The following is a 22,788-nucleotide window of genomic DNA, read 5'->3' as shown; positions in this document are numbered from 1 at the left end:
AAACTATATTCTTCTAAGAATTATATTATATTATCTAAAGTTAGCTACGAGTATTAAGGCTTAACGTAAAACCCTCCTATTAATAATAAGAGAGAAAAAGATAATATATATAATAGGCGCTATAAGTTTACTATTAAAATCTTTTATTAGATATTCTTTTAGTAACTATTTAATTTAGATTCTAAAATACTTATCTAGTAGTAGGATTATCGCTTTATTTATAAATATATAACTATTAGCTTTTATATTACCTAAAGTAGAAATATAAAAGGATTATCTATTATATATTAATTATATATTAAAAACTAAACTATTCTTAGGGCTACCTATTAGTTTTTATAAGTTTAATAGATAAAGTAATATAATATTACCGCTTAAGAGAGAGACTTATCTTAAGTATAAGCTTTTCCCTAATTAGTATCTAATTTAAGAGCTTTAATCTTATTAGTAATAGATATAACCTTTATAATAGTTATAGCTAGATTTATTTTCTTTTTTAGATATTTATAAGTTATATATTCTTACTCTTTATAGTAAAAGTATTATCTTTCTTTTATTAACGTCTCTTACTTAATAATAGATATTAATCTAGTTATAATAGTATTTAATTCCCGCTTAATATAGGTTCCCTAAGACTAAGTAATCGTAATAGTTATAGTACTTCTACTTCCTATAGTTAAAATTCTAGTTCGGTTCGACTTAGCTTCTTATTATAGATTAATCTTATATAATATATTCTAATAATACTAAGTAAAGGTTTTAAATAGTATATTATCTAAGTTAACTACCTATATAACTTATCTTTAAAAAAGGTAAGGAAGCTTTAAGTATAAATTATACTTCTTATTTTCTTCTATAATAATAGCTTCCTCTACTAACTATATAAATTCTATAAGGAAATTAGTAAAACTCTTTTTAGGCTTTATCTTAAGCTTATAGTATATAGTATATACCTCCGCTTATTAATTTAGGTTTATAAAAACGCTTTATAGATAGTTAATTATATTATTTACATTAATATAAGGGTTTATAGAGTTAGTATTTATCTAAGGAGCGATATATAGCTAAGCCTTTCTTTTATAGCGACTTTATATATAGAGTTTATAGTAGATAGATAAGAGGTAATAATCCGCGTTAGCTTCTAGTTTCTAATAGATAATAGTTTCCTAAGTCTTAAATTAGACTTCTTTTCTATTACTAAGTATTAGAACGTTAGGTATCTTAGTAGTCTTATAAGTAGAAGTCTCTATAGTTAGTATACTCTACTATATATTAATAAAGCGGAAAGTAAGGTCTCCCTATTTATAGATAGCGAGGTCTTTATAAGTAATAGCTTTATCTTATTCCTATACTATTTATTCTAAGCGGAGCTCTAGATTAATCTTATCGGCTTAGAGGAAAGAAACCTTCTCTTTAAGTTATTTATATACCCTCGCTAGTTCTATAAAGCGATCCTTTATAGGAGTCCTCTATAGATATATATATATAAAGGAACCTTCTCTAATATCGCCTTTCTTTTCTTTAGTATCTTTAAGTCGGATCGTATCGTTAATCGGGGTCGTCGGTTAAGGAATATTCTCCTCCTTAGGTTCTTTATTAGAGTTATTTATAGTAACTCGCTACTTACTACGATCTTCGGTTCGTCGGGTACCTACTATCTTAATAAGTGGATCTAGTTTTCGGTCGGGGTTCGGGATCTAATCGGGATTAAAGGTTAGTACTAAAAGGCGAAAAGTAGAGATAAGGCGGAACTAGAATTAATTATTATTACGACCCTCTGCTAGGAGAGTGCCTTATAGGCTAGATCCCGCCTAGTCCTATGACCTAGAACCTATAACCTAGTAGGGGTAGTATGACCCCCCGCTAGAGACCGCACTAGGGAGACTAAGTCCTACCGGGTTAGGTGACCTAGTCCTATAACCCGCTAAAGGTCATCTATATAGAGACTACTAGGGGAACTTAGCTCTTTAGCGATTAGTTTATAAATATACTAGTACCCTACTATTCCTTTACTCTAGTTCTATATTATCTACTAGGACCCGCTAGTACGCCGGTCCTAATATTCTAATCGCTAAATCTTAATTAAACTAGACCGTTAGAATACGTAATATCGACGACTTAATATATAAGCGACCGCCTAAGGGGAACCTTAGCCCTAATCGCGGAAACGAATAACGTCCTAGGACCCCTACGACCCCTACTAGAAGAGGTAGAGATATAGAGAGTCGACGATAACCCTTAGGGAGGAAACCCGCTAGATCCGATAACCCCGATTAAGGTAGATAAGGAGGCGGAACTCCGAGAGTTAGAGACCCTTAAAAGACGTCTAGCTCTAGTAAAGGAGAAAAATAGGATCCGCGCGGAGCTATAAGATAAAGAAGAAAACGTAGTAATCCTATAGGCGAGAATATAAGGATCTAGAATCTATTAGGGTTCGCTAGGTAGTATTACTAGCTAAACTACCTACTAATTACCCGATATTACCTATATAAACTCGATTATATTATAAGAAAGTACCGGAGGCTACCTATCTTATTAGAAGGAAGCGAGGAAACTATATATACTCTATAATATAATAATATATAGAGCTAAGAGTTTAGGTAAATATAATCTCTTTAAATTAAACTAGGAAGCCTTCTAAAATAGATATCCTAACTAGTTCGCTAACGATATATATAAAGTAGACTAAGTAACTAAGTTCTTAGCGCTAAAGGTTAATATAATATAGATAAAATACTATAGGAATAACCTAGATATAACGTTTACTTAGTTAGTCTTCGAAATATAGGCGCTTACTTAGGTTACTAACCTTATTAAGATATAGTAAGAAGCTAAATACGATTAATAGTAGATAATATAAGCTAAGTACTAAGATATATACTAATATATCTTAAAGCTTATCGGACTTTATAACTACCTAAAAGATATACTAACTAAATAGATAAGAATTAACTATTTAGAGATAGGTATTATTAAAGAGATATAAGATAAAGTAAAGAGGTTTATAGCCCCCGTTATAGATTAATAGGATAACTAGATAGCCTTCTATAACTAAATTAAGAAAGTAATACTAAGTAGGATATTATATCTTAGAGAGGCTAAAAAGATAACGCTAAGAAATACTATAGACTTATAAGGATCTAATAGAAGACCTTTTAAAGGAAATAGCGCCTTCCCTATATAGTAAGCTACGACTACTACGGAGGGTAGAAAAGCTACTATAGAGTCTAAATAAGACTAGAGCGGAGATAGTAAATTCTATAACTTCTATAGTAAGCTAGGCTACTATATAAAAGACTACTATAAGAAAGTTATAGTAAACCTTATAGTTATAGAAAAGTTAAAAAAATAGATAACCCTATATTATAGACTCCTATAGTATTAGGGATAGTTCTCTTCGAAGAATATAAAAGAGTATACTAAGTACTTATCTATAATATACTAATATTAGATATTAAGACTAGAGCCCTAATAAGGGTAGCTAAGATACTAATAGATAGTAGCGTAACTTAGAGTTTCGTAAACTAGAAATAGATAAAAGAGAACCTAGAAGAGATATATATAATAAGTACCCGCTTAGTAAAAACTATAGATAGGCGTAAGATCTCTTTATATAGAAGCTAAGAAGTATAGCTTAGTCTAATAAACCGGAATAGAACCTATAGAGTTATTAAAATAACCTATAAAGCCGTAGATATAACGATCTATAATATAATTCTAGAAATAGATTAGCTTAGACTAATAAATCCGGATATTAACTAAGTAATTAGTAAATAGATATATAAAAATATAGCCCCGCTAAAGGTTAAAACCCTTCTATTAGAAGACTTTAAAGAAGAAGTAAGACTATAAGGTATACTTAGAGAGCTATACTTAGATATTAATAAGGTTACTAAGGAGTTTATAGTAATACTAAGGGTAATATAAAATTCGGATAGGACCTCTTATCCGGTATAACCTCTAACTAAACTCCCGCTAGAATACTAAGATCTAGCTATTATAATAAGTAAAAAAGATACTATAGCCTTTCTAATCTATATAGAGTATAATTATATAATCGAGCTAATACTAGGTAAGATACCCCCTTAGAGACTAGTATATATACTATCCGCTAAGGAGTTAGAAGTCCTCTATTAGTATATTAAGAAGAACCTCGAAAAAGACTAGATCCGATATTTAAAGAGTTAATCGGGTATACCTATTCTCTTTATACCGAAGAAAGATAGTAAGCTTAGACTCTATATAGATTATAGAGAGTTAAATACGATTACTATTAAGAACTACTACCCTCTACTACTAATTAATAAGTCCCTAATAAGATTATTAGGAGTATAGATCTATACTAAACTAGATCTATAAGATACCTACTATAGGATCTATATAAAATAAAGAGATAAGTAGAAGATAGTATTTAGATACCGCTATAGATATTTCGAATATATAGTAATATTATTTAGACTTATAAATACTCCCGCTACTTTCTAAGTATATATTAATAGAGCCTTAGTAGGACTTATTAATATCTATTTAGTAGTATATCTTAATAATATACTAATCTTCTTAAAGGATAAGGAGACCTATATATACTACGTCCGAGAAGTACTAGAACGCCTAATTAAGTAGAGGTTATTTATTAAACCTAGTAAGTATATATTCTATATAAAAAGAGTTAACTTCTTAGATTTTATCGTTTTCTACTATAGAGTTACTATAGACCCTACCTAAATAGAGATAATAAGCTAGTAACTAGAGCTAACCTATATCTTCGATATATAGTAGTTTATAGGCTTCGCTAACTTCTACTAACGTTTTATTAGGAAATAGTTAATAATTAGCGCCCCTTTTAATAATCTAATTAAGGGGCTAGATATATAAAAGAAAGGAAGAAATAAGCGCTAAGAAAGGTTTATCTTTATAGAAGAAACGCGAGAAGCTTTTAAAAGGACTAAGACCGCTTTTTAGACTATACTAATACTTATATACTTCGATACTATATTAAAAACTATAATAGAAATAGATACGTTAGAAGCCGCTATTTATATAATTATATTATAGTTCTATAAAGATAAATATTAGTATCCTATCGTCTTCTACTCTTAGAAAATACTAGTAGTAGAGAGAAATTACTAAGTTAGCGATTAAGAAATACTAATAATTTTTATAAGGTTTAAAGAATAATACTATTTCCTTAAAGGAAATAAGTACCTAATTATAGTAATAATAGATTATATTAATCTTATCTAATTTATAATAACTAAAAAGCTTATAAAACGCTAGATACGCTAAGTAGAATACCTCGTAGGTTTTAACTTTATTATTATATTCCGCCTAAGGAAAATAAACCCTATAAACGCTTTTAGTAGACGACCTAACTATATAGTAGATAAGCTACTAGACGCTATAAGTCGTAATATCTTTATATAGAGACTTAAGGAGACTATTAGTAAAGGCGCTAGTTACTAAAGGGATCTATAGGATATAATATATCTAGACGCTATAATAACTATAATACGCGTAGAGATCCCTATTAAGCCCGCGACGAATAGACTATTAAGTTAAAAGGAGGTATATAAAGTAGCTAAAGAAGAAACTATATATACCTATAAGCTACTAGAAACTATAGTAGAACTTATACTTAAGATATAGGCGAAGAATAAGTTCTATAGGAATACGCTTAGAAAGGTATAGGAAACCGGCGACTTTAAATAACCCCCGAAGATACGATAGAGTATAAGGAGCTAAGATAGACTACTAAGATATAATAACTACGTCTATATTCCTAAAGGCGAACCTATAATCTACTAAGAAATTATAAGGATTTACTATAACGATCTATAGGTAGGCTATTATATAAGAAAAAAAACGCTATAAATTATTAGATATAAATACTAATAGAAAACCTTTATTAAGGATATATAGGACTATATCTTTATATACTAGATCTATTAGTCTAATACTATTAAATACTATAAGTTATATAGACTACTCGAACTACTATTAGTACTAGAGAGACTAAGCTAGTAGATAAGTATAGACTTTATTATAGGCCTACTACCTTTAAAATAGGAGGGGAAGGCTTATAATACGATTATAGTTATAGTCGATCTATTCTTAAAATATTCCCTCTATATTTCCTATACTAAGAATATAGACTTGCTAGAACTCGTAATCTTATTTTATAAAAAGGTTATACCCTTATAGGGAATACTAGAAAACCTTATTAGTAATAGAGGTATTATCTTTATATTAAAATTCTAAAGTTACTTCTACTATCTTCTTACTATAAGATATAGACTATTAATAGCCTATTACCTATAAACTAATAGGTAGATAGAGAGATAAAACTAAAGTATTAAGTATTATCTATATAATATAATAAGCTAGTACTAAAATAATTAGATAAGATAGATCCCCCCTTATATAGATTATCTATAATATTACTATCTATAGTATACTAAAAATATCTCTAGCCGAAATATTACTAGGATTCCGACTAAAACTAAGAATATTAGTACTAGATAGGAAGATAAAAACCTATAATAACGCTAAAAGCCGTATAGAGGAAATACTAAAGATATAAGAAATACTAAGAAAACGCCTAGAAGAGTCGAAAACTATAATAAAATAAGCTTATAATAGGAAATATATAGAGAAGTCTTTTATAATTAGATAATAGGTTATACTAAGAAATAAATATATTAACTTAGGATAACTATATAAAAAGCTAGATAACCGCTATATAGGACCCTTCGTAATAATAAATATAGTAGAATAATAGATATACTAGCTAATCCTTATACTAAAATATCGTAAGATCTACCCTATATAATATACTTTAATACTAAAGCTATATTATAGAGATCCGCTAAAAGCTTAAGAGCGGCCTAATCCTATACTAATAGATAACTAACCTAAATAGGAGATTAAGAAGATCCTTACCGATAACTATAAGAGTACTAAATACCTTATTAAATAGAGAGGATATAGGTATAAGGAAAATACTTAGGAGCTAAGAGAAAATATAGAAGATATACTAGTATTTAAGAGCTACTATAATAAGAAGAAAGAATAGCTAGAGTATATAATATACCGAGGAAGATCTATAAAAAAGAAGTTAATATAACCTAGGATCTACCGCTAGATACGTTCTAGAAAAATTAGAAGGACTAGAGTAGGCTTAAGAACGCTAAATCTAATAGCTAACTACTAAATAGACCCCTAGAAAATAACTAGCTATACTAATATACGCTATAGATAGATTAGGGGAGGATCTAGAATACTAGTAAAGATAAGAAGCGGACGAAAAATATCCTAAAGAGATTATAGACGTATAATAAGGATATATAAGAGTTTATCGCTAAAAAATAGGATAAAAAGTAATATAGCTAATACTCTCTAAGAGTATAACGTAATAACTACCTATACTAGATAAGTAACCTCTAAGATATACCTATATTCTTACCGCTATATACGTAATCTAATCTAAGAAGGCGCCCGAAGCTAACTTATAACCCGACTTATTAATAAAACCTACGTTAAAGGGGGCGGAGGGGGTAGAGGAGATAGAGAGGGCGTAGCGCGAGAAGGACTAAAAGGCGTAACTATACCTTTATAGATATCTCGAGTTAAAGTATTCCGCGTACCTTAAAACCCCTATATAATCGTAAGGAACGATATATTCTACGCGGGGGTAGTATAGGGCGCTAAGATATAAGTATTAGCTTAAGTATTAAGCCTAGAATCGACCTAAGGAATATTAATAACCGCTAATATAAGCGGAGGTCTATACTTACTATTATATAAAACTACCGCTTCCTTATATAATAGTTATACTAGGGAGTATTAACGTTAATCCCGCTAGGCGGAGGGATATATATATACCCCGGGTTATATCTAAGATAGTCTATATAATACCGATACTATATACTCGTAGGGTTAGTAAGGGAGACGACGGCCGGAGGGGCGTAATTATTAATAGAGGTATACGTCGTACTTACGACCGGAGGAAACGGAGCTACTATAATAAGTCGAAATGACCTATAGTAAGAAAAGCGAGACGACGAAAAAGCTATAGCGAAAGGACGAGGAAGTATAGGAAGAAGAAAGCTATAACTCGAAGAGAGATAAGTGAAAAATACACAAAGAACTTAGATTATACGCGACGAAGAGAGATAACGCTTAAAGCTCCGAGTCTAGCTATACCTTCCACTATAAAGATAAATTACCCTCTTTTAGACAGCTAGATATATATACTATTTTCGAACCCTCCCTACCTTAACTATAAGAGACCCTCGACCCCCGACCCTTAGCTACGAGGACGTAACTCTTTAAGGAGGGGGAAAATGTTACGACCCTCTACTAGGAGAGTGCCTTATAGGCTAGATCCCGCCTAGTCCTATGACCTAGAACCCGTGACCTAGTAGGGGTAGTATGACCCCCCGCTAGAGACCGTACTAGGGAGACTGAGTCCTGCCGGGTTAGGTGACCTAGTCCCGTGACCCGCTAAAGGTCATCTATATAGAGACTGCTAGGGGAACTTAGCTCTTTAGCGATTAGTTTATAAATATACTAGCACCCTGCTATTCCTTCACTCTAGTTCTATATTACCTGCTAGGACCCGCTAGCACGCCGGTCCTAATAATTATAATAATGATCTATATAGCTATACCGTCTTATAAAATTAAAAGAGTGGTCTTAGTATTATATTACGAGCTAGATCTTTAAAGAAAGAGTGTAATTTAACGAAAATACTAAGATAGAGAAAGAAAGGAAAAGAGGAAAAGGAAAACTCACTATCGCCGAGTTTTAGAGAGTCTTCGAGTTATAAACCTTATAAACCTCGGACCCACTCTGCGATAGCCATAGTCACGTGACTTAGTTTCTTGTCCACGATCGTCATAATAAGAATATAAGAGTTAATATATTCGATACCTATATATCGGTTAATAAAGAAGATAATATTAGGAAAAATAATATATAGCTATCTTAAGTAAAGTCTTAATATTTAGTCTTCTTAATACGAATTTTATATAATTAACTCCCTTCCGGTACTTATTTATAGATAAAGTGCCTATATAAGTAGCTATAGGATAATTAAGAACCTTTTAACACTATTTATATATTATATTTAGCTTCCTATCTTTTATATTCGCTACTTAATTAAAAGACTTCTAGTATTTAGCTTAATAGCGTATATCCTAGTTAATACGCTTAGACTTCCTAAATTCTATCTAAAGCTATTATTTAATAAATTCCTTACTTATTATATTACTATATAGAGCGAAGGAATTAATATAGTTAGGATTAAGTATCGTAATAAAGGGAGGTAAAGATAGACGTTATAAAGGGCTTAGAGGAGCGAATCGAGAATTATCGTATACCGATATTAAGGTTTATTAACTACCTAACGCGTAAGGGGTTATAAATAGAGTATCGTCTAGAATAAGATATTAAAGAGTATCTAGTAGTGCCCCCTCGTAGTTTAAGGAAGTATAAGTGTCAGAAAATTACGATATACTTAATATAGATATATAAATAGAAAGATAGTAAGGAGTAGACGACCTATAGTTAATTATTTTCTTAAAGTTAAGTACGAGAGGTATAAATATACGATTTACTAAGTTAATATATCGTGTTCTTAAATAAGCTATTATTATTAGTTAGTTTATTATATATTACTTATAGTAAACCTTAACGAACCTTATTTTAACCCTTAACGAACCTTATAGACCCTCTATAACCCTTATTCTAACCCTTAACGAACCTTATAGACCCTCTATAAACCTTATTTTAACCCTTAGTGACCCTTTTAGACTCTCTACGAACCTTATTCTAACCCTTAGTGAACCTTAGACCCCTAATAAACCTTTTAATTAATATAATATATACTATAGATATATATCTCTACTCTATTATAGACTAATAACTTCTACTACCTATTATACTTCTTTCCTACGGTCGTATAACGTAAAAGAAGTATAAAACTAATAGAACTATTAGCGAAAAATAATATTATTAAAACAATTTAAGACATTCTATAGCTTTAATAGTTAAGTGTTAGTGTTTATAGTCTAATAGACAAAATAGGTATAAATAATAGTATTTTATTAAGATAAGTAATCAGTTTTATCTACCTATATTAGGTTTAGCGCTAGAAATTTATGTATCCGAGGGTCGCTGCGGGTCATTAAGGGTCACCCGCATGCGACCCTCATAGAACTAGGGTTAGGGTCAGGGTCGCTCATGAGCGACCCTGAACCTCGGAGGGGCGGGTGGAGGGTCCAAGGTCATGGACCACCCGGAGGGTCACTGCCAGGTCTAATGTTAAGAATGATAGATATAAGCTATCTAATAGTAGGGGTCATTTGATAAGCAAGGGAAGGAAAATAGTATACCGACTAGGGTGTAGGAAGTAGCTAGACCATACTAGCCTAGCTAAGGTGGTGTGTCGGAGCAAGAGATCGGTATACCGGAAGTTTAGTTTATCCTATCTATATAGTATTTTTGATATTAGTTAGAAAGTCATATTTCCTGCTAGAATAGTGGATACAGAAATACAGAGATTTCAACATCCTTGATTGGACCCCTATTATACTGAATACCACATCAGTTGACAAGCCTCAACATTAGAGCAAAACATTCCTAACCTTGGAACCTTAGAAGGATAACGTGATTATATATAATAACCTCTGGCATCGACCTCGGGAGTGGCGGAAGTCTGTCTCAACTGCATGCCCTTTTGGCTTGAATCTTTTTGTGAGCTGGCCGTCATAATGTCTAATTCAAATACCACTAACTTTAATCCTGAGTCTTCTGAATCTACCCGCATTATTCAGTCCCAACCCTTTAGGCCTCGTCCCCCAATCACCACTGAGGAGCGTATTGCCGTTTTTAAACGATTGCTTGATCCGAATGATTCCCTCTATACCCCATCTCAGCTGAACAATGTAACTGCTGTGGTACATCTTTACCAGCAAGGTAACATCACAGTTGACGATGAGATCTTTGTGGTCGATGGACATATCGCTAGTGAAGAAGAATGTATCGCGGCGAAAAACCCATATTTTTGGGAGGCTAGTTGAATTTGATCTATATTTGTCTGATCCACTATAGCTAACATCGATACGTAGCGGGGCAATCTCGTTGGGAACCAGTTAGCTCAAAAAGCTAGCTACAGACATGCTCAGACTTCTCCCTCAGTCCATAGCCTAGCTTAGTTCTCAACTTCATCAACCATCTTCATGATGCATATCAGATGCCTTCCTCAGTCCATACCTTCCTAGTTTAGTCTTCTTCCTCAATCAACATCTTCATGATGCATTTCGACGTCTCTCCCTCAGTAGACCCTGACACAAGTGCTAGATAATAGAAACTACCTAAAGGGCATCCAATCAGATGTGTGAAATAAAAAGTATGTTTCAAGTTTACGGCAAACAAACATGAAAAGAAAGAAAAACAGACAAAGAAGAGCGTTTCAAAAGTACTGTGGCTGGCAACCCTAGCATTCGTCTCACCTCAGCTCGTGAAGTGATTTGAACGCACGGAGTACTCCGTACTAGATTCCTTACTTGTAATTTGAGCTGGGATCTTACCAGATCATGAAAGGCAGTGGGGTGGTTTATCTATTTTGGTGTATTTCAACCTCCCTAACTCGGACCTAGCTCGGCACTTCTAACTGCCCATGAGTTTTGTTTGCACTGCGTCTCTAAATCAAGTTAAAGACTGGGTGTAATTGTTTTTGCGAAATTCGAAATCTCGTATGCTCTATAGTTGGAATGAAAGGGAAGTCGGAAAAAAGCTCTAATCCTAGCAGTGAGATGCAGTGAAGCTAAACCCAAACGAATCGGGCATCAACCTAGTCACATTAGCCTCATCTTTCTTTCAATAATGAGGAATCTTCGAGCCTTCACATGTAAGAGTAAACATTTCAATGAGACGATCGGTCTTTAAGCGTGAAATCGAAAACAATCCACGAACACCTGGTGGCAGCTGGAACGATGGCCCCCCAAGATAAATATAGTTCGATATCAGGTGATGTCAGGTGATGATCGGCTTTCTGCCCCAACCAATCCAATTGACTCGTATTCGCCTGCGCGATTTGGAACTACCGAGTCCAAACTCCATCTGGGCCTCGCTTCATATCTATCGCTCGGCACGATTGACCACAATAAATTTCTGAAGCGCCAATGAACGCTGTCAGTCAGGGAAATAGTGGGGGCTTTCATGCGAAGCCGGTTTTAGTAATTCACGTGCGGCACCCGCCCATGGGGGATTTGGGTCTCGGATTTAAGATTCCTTTTCTTTTAGAATTGCTATAACTAGTGAGCTATGAGCCCGAGAATATGAATTCCGCAGGCGTACGCGCCTTTCATCCAACCCCGGAGGAAGATCAGGAGCGCGAGCGGATCCGTGATTTGTCGAGGTTTGTGGCGTTCCGCCAATGCCCCTGTTCCACTGATCATCACTGATCATTCCCTGAAATAGGTATTATTGTACAGTGACTCGGGCATTTCCAGCACCTAATGCGACGACTTCTGAGGGCGAAGAGACGCCTGCAGCACCGACTGGAGATGAACAGCCCACAGGCTGTGAGTTAGCCAAGGATATTACTCTCACGGCACTCGCTCAGCTCGGCGTCCTCCGTTTCAAAGCCAATCGGTGCTTTGTGTCCATTATTGACGGCGAAACTCAGCATATTATTGCAGAAGCGACTAGTTCGATCTCTTTACGAAATAAGGATCGCCATCGGCCTGGAGATGGTATCTATCTCGGGGCACGATCACTGGATCTACTCTGGGGGGTATGTCCACATACTGTCCAATTGTTCACAGGACGCTCATCGAACGACATCGACACCGAAAATGTAACCGCCAATCGTACGCGCTATATCATTCGTGATTTCACCCTTGAAGACAGTTTCAAGGACCGACCTTATGTTCGAGAATGGCCGCACATGCGCTTTTACGCAGAGGTGCCTCTATTCAGTGCATCCGGATACGTCCTAGGCTCCTACTGCATCGTCGATGACAAACCATGGACCGAATTTGGGGATGAACAGGTTAATGACCTCCAGGAAGTGGCAGATGCCATCGGATTGCACCTGGAGAATGTACGAATGAGCCAGGCTCATATTCGTACCGAAAAATTGGTAAAGGGCTTGACAAACTTCGTCAAAGACCATGCAGACTTTGATCCCACCGAGGTCTCTAATCATGGTCGTCTCCAATCCAGTGTTATTGCTGCAAACCTTCTACCTCATGAAATCGCTGCTGGTGCCGCAAACGTTAGCTGTGATGCGACTCCGGAGGTCGTTGTGCCGTTGGATGACCCCGCTGAAGACGCCACTCCCAACCCCAGACTATCAATTTCTTCAATTGTGACGGAGAAAGAATCCATATTCTTCTTGCCAGATCGGCCGTGCACGACAGACCCATCCTCTCTATATTCGGGCCTTTCTGATCGGCCGATGGCGATGAGCCCCGGTGAAGAAAAATCACCGGGAGAAGTATTGAAGTCCGCAGAGACCGGTGTCCCCCAGAATATCGATAAGAGCTTCTCGCAATTGTCATTAACAGAGAGCATGCCTATTTCCGAACGGATTGCATCTATTTATTCTCGAGCGAGTGTGCTACTTCGGGACTCCATGGATCTAGATGGGGTCACATTTCTTGATGCCTGTCCAATTAATTTTACCTTGTGAGTATAACTTATCGATGCGTTGCTCTTGCTATCGGATGATTCTCATCGACAACCTTGTTAGTGTCCCTGAAGCGTCAGAGAGCTGGGAGCCGTTACCAACAACTGCAGATCCCGGATTCTCGACCATGGCCCTACCCAGTCCCCTTGGGTTGCCTCGAGTTGTGTCGCGAGACTTTGACCTTCCATGCGATAACTTGAGCTGCGCATTGAAATCTCCATCCAAAGGTGCCGGTGTCTCAACAAGTCATCCTCATATACCACAGGGACTGCTGCATCAAATGCTTCGGACTTTCCCACAAGGGCAAATCCTGAGTCTGAATGAAACCAACGATGAAGAAAACTATTTGTTCAATAAAGAAGCTGGCACTTGTGATTCTCAGCAGGAGCCCAACCTCCAGAACTGTTCAGAACACCTTGCACGGTGTCTTCCTGGAGCTAAGTCCGCACTTTTCCTGCCTTTGTGGGATTGGAACAAGTCACGTTGGCTTTCTGGGGTGCTTGTATGGACTGCAAGCAGTTTTCGGGCGCTTGGGCCAGAGGAGCTGCACTATTTCAAAGTATTTGGCGATTCTTTGATCTCAGAAGTGTCCAGAATTCATTGGGCAAGCACCGAGAGATCTAAATTCGATTTCATATCCTCTGTTAGCCATGAACTCCGTTCTCCACTCCACGGCATATTGGCGAGTGCCGAATTACTCGATGCCACCACTCTCACTCCAGCACAAGAAGAGATGGTGAAGATGATTGAAAAGTCCGGATTGACATTGCTAGATACAACGAATCACATGTAAGTCTATCCTAATCGATATCTCCAGATTTCGAAACAAACTCCTAATGCCTAATAGGTTGGAGTTCTGCAAGGTCAACAATCTGAGACACACAAACAAGATGAATGAAATGATTTCGGAAAATGATACAGCCAATCTGGTCTCCGATTTTAACATCAGTCATTTAGTGGAAGAGGTTGCGAATATTTTGTACACCGGTCAGCGAGCACCTGAGCAGGTGAGTAAGCTGGCAAACCGAATGTCATCCAACTTGGAAGCCACGGATTCGATCAATACGGATTTCAGTGCAAGAAACCAAATATCAGTTGTCATAAGGGTGGACCAGACGGACACTTGGGTGATTCGATCCCTTGCAGGTGCCTGGAGGAGAATCGTCATGAACTTGTTGGGCAATGCGATGAAGTGGACTCCCATCGGCTTCATCGAAATCGCGTTATCAAAGGCTAGGGACCGATCTGATGCCCAACCCCCGCTTGTTCACCTGTCCATCACTGATACTGGGCGTGGAATCGCGGCCGATTTCATTAAGCACAAACTATTTGCCCCTTTCTCGCAAGAAGATCCGCTCTCTGAAGGTGTCGGGTTGGGTTTGAGCACTGTACAGCAACTGGTGATGTCGCTCGGGGGTCATGTGAATGTCAGGAGTGAAATGGGCGTTGGCACTCAGGCTGATGTCTATATTCCTGTTCAATGTCTACCGGCCAGCTACAGTCCAGCGGCTAGCCTGGCTCCAACAAGTACTCCAGAAGGAAATTCCCCTATGCATGCATGCCTAGTGGGCTTCAATGGTTACCCCGACCTCACAGAAACGCCAACTGGAATCCTCACTGTCGAGGGCAAGCGAAAACTCTCCATTCAAAGCACACTCGCCAGCATCTTCATGACAAAGATGAAATGGAACATATCTTTGGCCGACACCATCGGAGAGGCTCGTGGGCAGGTTATAGTCATCGAAGAAGAGCTGCTCAGGCAAGCCATGAATGAAAATGATCAACATGTCTCGGAAATCGCGGCACAGAATGGCTTTGACTTCTTCATCGTCCTGAGCGGCAATGTACCAATCATTCTCGATAGCCTTTCTGTTAACATCATCCGCGTTGCCCAGCCGTAAGTTCCAACGCCAATAGCTTTCGAGTAAGGCTGCTAACATCTGACACAGATTTGGACCCCAGAAGATATACAAAGCGGTTGAGAAGATCATGAAGTGGCGTGAGATACAAATACCACCTGCTTCTTCTGATCCTGAGCCCGACGCTGCTTTCTCCCTCATCTCTCCACCGACCCAAATAGCAAGCAATCCAGAGCCAGAGCCGGGAGTTTATGAAAGAGTCATCTCTGAGTATCCAACCGAAGCATTGAGTTCATCGGAAGGATCAAATACTTCCACACCCCGACCCTCTAGCAAACAAGCACTGGCGCATGTGCTCATTGTGGATGATAATGAAATCAATGTCAAGGTACTATACTCTACCCTGCACCCTGGATTTGAACATCACTAACCCCTAAGCTAGATTATGGCCACCTTCATGCGCAAAATTAACTGTAGCTACGATACCGCGCACAATGGCCTAGTTGCACTGGAGAAATACAAATCTTCCAACATCTACTACGACTTTGTCTTAATGGACATCTCAATGCCAGTAATGGACGGTCTTGTCTCAACGAGCAAGATTCGTGAATATGAACGCGAAAATGGCATCAGGCCATCTTGCATCATGGCTGTTACTGGAGTTTCCTCAGCTGCCTTTCAGCACCAAGCTTACACGGCCGGTATTGATAATTACCTCATCAAACCACTCTCGCTTCACGAGCTCAAAACTCTTATGAAACTTGCATGATATCATCTCTTTCTTTTTTTTTTGGATAGCAGGTCTTCGGGCTGCAATGCACAGCGTGGTGTTCATGGCTCTTTTGTTTCTATGCATAGCAACTCGATGGAACGTGAAAAAAAACATAGTTCAGTCCTTTCTTCCAATACACTGCGGGATTTTGTTTCAAGGGAGCCTAAAGGCTTGCGCAACGCATACTCCGTACTGACCAAGGATTAGATGCCAAGGATGTCCGTGCCTTGCAGAGAACATGATCCCTGCCATAATGACTACGAATCAGAATGACTCGGATTTGTCTGCTCCGTCTTGGCCCCATTGATGCTCAGCTTTTACCCCCGCGTTCCCGCTTTAGCTATGCGTCGTATGTTGTGCATGAGTAAATTGAGCTGGTCTCCAAATGGACATTCTTTTCCGTTCGAAATGCAACCTTGGAAGGAGGAACAGACACGGGAAAATGCACCACGTACACAGAAAGTATACTAGCAAGAGGGCTCTGAGGATCTTAATATGACTTGATATGTCTGCGATTTATTAATTTAATTATGTTCTAAGAATGAAAACTGGCTTTCGCGTAGGATCGAGTTCATCGGGTGCCTATTGTTGCATGGGAATCGAGGGTGTTGAAAGGCCCTCTTTGGGTGTCGCATTGGAGGTAGTTAAATACCAATCAATCGGTGTTGCAAGGGCATGATGTCGCTCGGGGCTTTGTGTCGTGATATATCATGGTTCGGTTCAGGTGCGATCGATCTTCTCTAGAATAAGCAGCACAGCCTTGTCGCCGTGCCCCTTTACATAGTCTATAAGCTCCTCGGTGACGACCCTCACCAGGCCTTCGGCCTCTAACTTCTCGGCCTCGGCCTTGAACCCTCCAGGTACCCAGATCTCTTGGAGGATTGTTGAAACAACGACACCCTTCTTCTTGGTAACCCGGATGAGTTCTCGTAGTGCCGGATCTGGCCCAACATGACCGAGCGTGAAAGTCCCCACGCAGGACACAAGGTCGTATGTTCCATCGGCCTTATCAATTGGTCGGTTCATGTCTGCGATGGTGAGATCTCGGTAGGCAGATGTCTTCCTTGCGACGTCGAGCATGGCAGGCGACAAGTCAATACCGTCGATTGCTTTGGCCTGCGCCATTCCAAGAGCCACTCCCACTAGCCCAGTCCCGCAACCGGCATCTAGGATCACACTGTTGCGGGCACCGTTCGAGAGCCCGTATTTGACGGCCGCTTGGGCGACAAGGACCGGAGCCACGTAGTTTTGGGCGCTGTCCCCGACTTCTTCGTCGTATGTCGAGGCCCATTTCTCGTATAAGACTTTGCAATCCTCAGTGCTGGTGAGAGCACGAGCTTGACTGAGATATAATTCGGTAGCGGAGCTTGAGGCCTTAGCCGCAAGGGGGGTCTGGGGCCAACATCGTGGAGGATGGAGGTTGAGTGTTGAAAATGGGGGTTCTGTAAGACTTGGGAAAGAGATCCCGGGGCTTTGCGTGCTGCTTTGAGGGGTTCTGTCTGACCTTAGAGATTAGAATCAAGCGGGGGATAACTGGACTTGAGCCCTGGTGCGGACGCCCTTCTTATAGGAATTTCCACTTGGACATCATTACGGATATAGATCGTGGGTAGCTTGCAGAGAGCCCCGGGCTAATTGCGTGATGCGGGGTTATTGAGGAATGGTTCCCAAAGAAGTGAGGTTTCGTCGATCAATGATGTCGGTGGGTTATACTTCCAGTCGCGCTGAGCCTGGGCCTGAATATGATGCATGTTCCTGCGCTAAGTATGTACCCTTCTAAGAAGTTACCAGGCTTTCCAAGCAAGAGGGATCACTGTGCTCTGTACTTTTGTTCAATATCAAGCCTTGCTGACGAGACAGCGGAAACGAAGAGATCTCGAAGATGGATTCGAGCTTCTGCCTGATGCGTAGGCGAGAGGATGGGCGAAGAACCCATGGAACATCTGACAAACCTTGTTTTCAATCTGGAACACACCTCAGCCCATGCCAAGGGAGTCTATTCCTGGCCAATCACTTGGTCATGTTCGAGCACACAACCTCTCGAGATGATTCCACATTCTAGTAAATCAAGTAAATCGAGATTAGATTGACGTGGATGGGCCCCACTGATTACCACTTGTGTGTGTCGATCCCCTTCCCAGTTAGGTATAGCCTCATCTTAGCCTCAATCCATTCCATGGCTCAAGTGGGGGAGCTGTAGGGTCATCAGCCTCGTTGCCTTTTCTCGTCTTCTCCCATGCTCTCTGATGGATTAGGATATTCTTCTGCGTGCACACTGCACAGTATGTCTGTCGTCCAATTCTACTCGCGTCTCATATTTTCCCCAACCTTGAATTCCGGGACAGCTTTGGTTCGATAGCCGAATATGCATGGGTTTCACGACCGTATGACAATAATAGGTTGCCGCGGTAGCCAGTGAATCTACTTGGGGACACCTTTGTCGGACTCCGGGTGCAGGCAGTTGAGTCTGTGCTGGGGCTTGGCCTCTTGGGGCCTGAATTGTAAGGCTCACCCGTCTCTCCTTTTTGGGAACACAACTCCATCGCCATCCCCTGATATCTTATAACCCTTGACATTGTACCCGAATTTGAAATATCCGATGTAATAGCCATTGATGAAGTGGTCGATACCTCGAGCCATCTGCTTGAGATGGCCGTAAGTCCGACACAACCGCGCATAGCTCAAGTGGGTCCATCGGACTCATGATTGACATCCCGATCTGATCGTCGAGAGCTGCTCGAGTGGAGCGCGGAGAATGGACCGTGTATTGCTGTCCGTGCACTCTGTTTAATCAGTGGCGAACAAGGTCCTGTGCGATATGCGGCTATTGAGCGGCTGTTTCGATGATTATCTCCCTTGAACAATCGCTACGTAGGCATTTCTGTAACGGGATTGGAGCGATGAGATCGATGACTTGGCGGTAGTTGATAGTTTGCTGAGCCGCGGGCAGTTGGGTGGCAGATTGGATCATTTGGAAGCAAGACAGCTTGATGTGGTTACTTCTGCTATACACGGTTATAAACCGATGCACCTTGGTTTTGGTTTATATACTGCGCTGCCAGATTGGCCTTCGGGGGCGGGTTGAAGGATCTTTCTAAGGTTATCTGTCAGCCTTCCATCAACGGTATGTGGAAATTACGGCTGTGCTATCCGTGAGGGTTGCTATGGAGATCGTCTCTTCTGTCATGGAATAGTGTTATCTCTACGGAGTACTGCCAGGCATGTGTAAGAAATGATTCACAAATATTACATTATGATGTCAACACTTTGCTCTTATGGAGAAGACATTTAAAATACAACGGCGCAGAACAAGGCCGGTTTCTTTGCCCTGACATCTAGAACGGGGGAGTCTTAGGAGTACCATCGAGCTTGAAGTATCCAGGTTGGAGAGTCTGGTAAACCTCACGTGGGTCGTACTTCTTGGCAATGCTCTTCAGCTTAGCCTTGTTCTCGGCGCCGTATCCAGAAACGGCGTCCTGGTAGATGCCGGCGTAGTTCATGTAGATGTACTCATCAAAGATGCCAAGGGTCTTGGCCTGGGCTGTCACCTTCTCCATGAAGCTGTGGATGAAAGCGTAGACAGTGTCATCGTCAGAGATATCGCTCCAGCGGAAGGAAATGTGCATGAGATGAAGGGGGGCAGTCTTATCCGCGAGACCGAGAGGGTTGCCGCCGTAGTTCTTCATGTTCTTCAGCATGGGCTCGGTGATGGCTTGGTAGATCAGCACGGGCTGGGAGCCGGCGAGATGGAGAACTTCGGGGATCGCCTCGAACCAGCGATCAACGACCCACTTGGAGAATTCCTCATCCAACTGTGCGCTGATGGGCCAGTACGCCTGACGATAGCCGAAGGGGTTCTCGCTCTCCAGGTACTTGACGTACTCGACCAGGGTCTTGGTGCTGGTACCATCGGCAATGGCGGAGATGTTGCGGTATTCCTTGAAGATTTCCGGGTTGGACTCGTCCTTGTTGTAGGTCAGCTCGGCGGTGGCAATGTACATTCCATTGCTCTCGAGGAAGGCGACGAATTGCTGAGCATTGGGGTCGACGGAGGCGTTGTGAGCCACGTTGACGAAGGCAGTGACGACGTCGTGGAACTGGGGCTGGAGGTAGATTCTGGCACCTCCGTACATTGTCGGGGCGGGGATTGTGTACAGGTTGTACTTGGTAATAAGACCGAAGTTGTTGCCGCCACCACGCAGAGCCCAGTACAGGTCGGGGTAAGAAGTCTCACTGGCAGTCACAATCAAACCACTAGCAGTGACGACCTGGACTATGTCAGTAAATGTCTTTTTGTTTTATTGAGATCATATCATGAACAGGAACTCACCTCGAAACTCTCGGTATTGTCGCAAGTCCATCCGTACAGGTTAGAGTGGTAGGAGATGCCACCACCCAGAACGAAACCACCAATACCGATGCTAGAGGCACGACCTCCAACGACAGCCAAGCCATAGGGCTCAAGAGCGGAGTAAGTGGACAGCCAGTTATTTCCAGGACCAATGGAAGCGACCGACTTATCCGCGTTAAGCGTGACCGCGTTCATATCCTTGAACCAAATGCTGATTCCGCCAGGGGCGCTGGACGCGCCCGTGAAGGCAGCATGGCCACCACTTCTAGCGGCAAAGTGACAGCCGGTGAAACGGGCCAGCAGGACTGCAGCGCTGACATCCGTGTTCTTGGTAGGACGGAACACACAGAAAGGCTCGACCTCCTCTTGCTGCACGGACCAGAATGAATCGGTGAAGTTGCTGTGTCCAGCGCTCGATTGGGCGGAGACCTTGGAGCCGAACAAGAAGCTCAGACTCGAACACTGCAGTCATTGAAATTAGCAAATTGCATAGAGATCTTGTTTTCGTCTAGGTTGTCCCATACAGCAACTGAACAAGCCTTGTCGGTTGATCGCGCCTCGATTGCGGAGAAGGACTCTAAGGCAGGGATCTCGGTCACATCGATACCCAAGTCACTCAATGCACCGGTGACGGTGAAGTCCTCGGGCTCGATATCAACTTCGCCGACAGTAGTGGCGGCCAGGGTCAGGCCGCTAATCGCGGTTAACCCGCCAAGAAGGGTTGGAAGATGCATGACGGAGAAAGCACCAAAAACGCAAGACTTAAAGAGGAGATGGAGAAGAAAAAAGAAAAACAGATTGCAAGTGGAGGATTGGTCTCTTTTTAACTACAGCATACGTTAGTCACTATTCTGGTCCCATATCGTTGGGATATTATTTATGCCAGGCGTAATTCAGGGGGCCACTATGCATCCGTAGACAACGGTCTTCGACTACAATCTCGCTTGACTTAAGCGAAGCGGCCCGTTGAAGCTAACCCGAAAGACCGAGACGATGGATTTATATATGGAGTACGCAGTATTCGGGAAAGCCTCAGCCTCTGAAGATTTAAAAGCGCTAGTTCGTGACTTCTGGACTTCCAAGATCCTTCCTCTCGGCTACAGATGCTCTCTTTATCCCTCGTGTTTCATTTCCCCCCCCTCATCCTTCTTATTTCGGTGGAGACGGAGTAAACCACATGAAAGATCCCCCGTCGATTACGGAACGGCCGGGTGCAGAGATATTGCCTTGCTATAGTACAACGCGGAAATGGGGCGAATTGCGACAATCCGATTGCCCCGTTCCCAGTCTACTCCATACGGAGTAGAGGTATATTAGATGCGTGAAATCACACTTGGACCGCTTAATTAATCTAAAGAAGCCCTAAGAAAATGAAAAGGGGAAGTTTAGTCAGACACTCTGAAGCGGGGGCTGACAGAATGCAGGAACAGTCGCCGGGGCTTATGCGTTAGCACGTTAGTCGGAGACGCCCAAACTCAATTGCAAATCCGTCACTCCGTATTGTTCATTTGACGAGATGAGCTTGGATTTTCTTCCTCTTTTTTTGGTTCAGATCATAGCACCGCTGAGGACGAAGAGAAAAGAACCCAGAAAGAGGAAGAGAATAGGCCCCTCTCTGGAGTGTGCGGCCCGTCGCTTTCCACGCGCACGGACCCCCCGTCGTTGCGGGTCACTTGACGCCACCGGGAGTTGGTCTCGACGTGACGCTGTCGTTCTGTTCCTCTGTTACTATCTTACTCTGTTACCCTGTTACTCTGTTACTCCGTTACTACCTTGTTACTATCTTACTACGCCGGACAGAGTATAGTGCAATACTCCGTACTGCAACCGTACACACCATGCGAAACAACTCTGCATGCCCGGTAATGTCTGCCTCCACTTTGGAACATACTCCGAATTCTGTGGAGTGGCTGCAGATAGTAAGCTGGTGTGAATCTTAAACTGAGAGATTGCAATGCCATGTGGCAACTAACCCCCGGTAAAATGACTTTGTATTGTTTAATAGCTGTTGAGATGCCTCTCGGTGCCTGTTTGTCCAAGACTCTCTTTGTGCAGCACCCTTCGAGAGTTGTTTGCTAGCTCGGAGGCTATAAAGCCAAGCCCCAGCTTT

The 22,788-nt window shown here is 40.6% G+C and overlaps 4 protein-coding genes across 4 annotated transcripts; 2 read left to right on the top strand and 2 right to left on the bottom strand.

Moving 5' to 3' along the window:
- Positions 1 to 10,772: 10,772 nt before the first annotated feature.
- On the top strand, positions 10,773 to 11,081 carry N7457_000937 (uncharacterized protein; the record flags this gene model as incomplete). The annotated part of the gene is made up of 1 exon (XM_057171983.1): positions 10,773 to 11,081. One exon carries the CDS (start codon positions 10,773 to 10,775, stop codon positions 11,079 to 11,081), a length of 309 nt encoding a protein of 102 aa, XP_057035886.1.
- Positions 11,082 to 12,341: 1,260 nt separating this feature from the next.
- On the top strand, positions 12,342 to 16,324 carry N7457_000936 (hybrid sensor histidine kinase/response regulator; the record flags this gene model as incomplete). Its single annotated transcript, XM_057171982.1, has 6 exons — positions 12,342 to 12,421; positions 12,484 to 13,695; positions 13,760 to 14,485; positions 14,544 to 15,593; positions 15,646 to 15,943; positions 15,998 to 16,324. The coding sequence occupies 6 exons, from the start codon at positions 12,342 to 12,344 to the stop codon at positions 16,322 to 16,324; spliced, it is 3,693 nt and encodes a 1,230-aa protein (XP_057035885.1).
- A 723-nt stretch (positions 16,325 to 17,047) lies between these two features.
- Positions 17,048 to 17,915, bottom strand: N7457_000935 (class I SAM-dependent DNA methyltransferase; the record flags this gene model as incomplete). The annotated part of the gene is made up of 2 exons (XM_057171981.1): positions 17,048 to 17,822; positions 17,908 to 17,915. The coding sequence occupies 2 exons, from the start codon at positions 17,913 to 17,915 to the stop codon at positions 17,048 to 17,050; spliced, it is 783 nt and encodes a 260-aa protein (XP_057035884.1).
- A 1,747-nt stretch (positions 17,916 to 19,662) lies between these two features.
- On the bottom strand, positions 19,663 to 21,412 carry N7457_000934 (FAD-binding oxidoreductase; the record flags this gene model as incomplete). The annotated part of the gene is made up of 3 exons (XM_057171980.1): positions 19,663 to 20,595; positions 20,658 to 21,140; positions 21,203 to 21,412. 3 exons carry the CDS (start codon positions 21,410 to 21,412, stop codon positions 19,663 to 19,665), a joined length of 1,626 nt encoding a protein of 541 aa, XP_057035883.1.
- Between the last annotated feature and the right edge of the window lie 1,376 nt (positions 21,413 to 22,788).

Source organism: Penicillium paradoxum (assembly GCF_028828445.1).
Source record: "Penicillium paradoxum strain IBT 22861 chromosome Unknown utg000002l_segment0_segment0, whole genome shotgun sequence".
Classification (NCBI taxonomy): Eukaryota; Fungi; Ascomycota; class Eurotiomycetes; order Eurotiales; family Aspergillaceae; genus Penicillium; species Penicillium paradoxum.
Note: the sequence above shows the minus strand (reverse complement) of the source record. Positions and strands in the feature narration are given on the sequence as shown.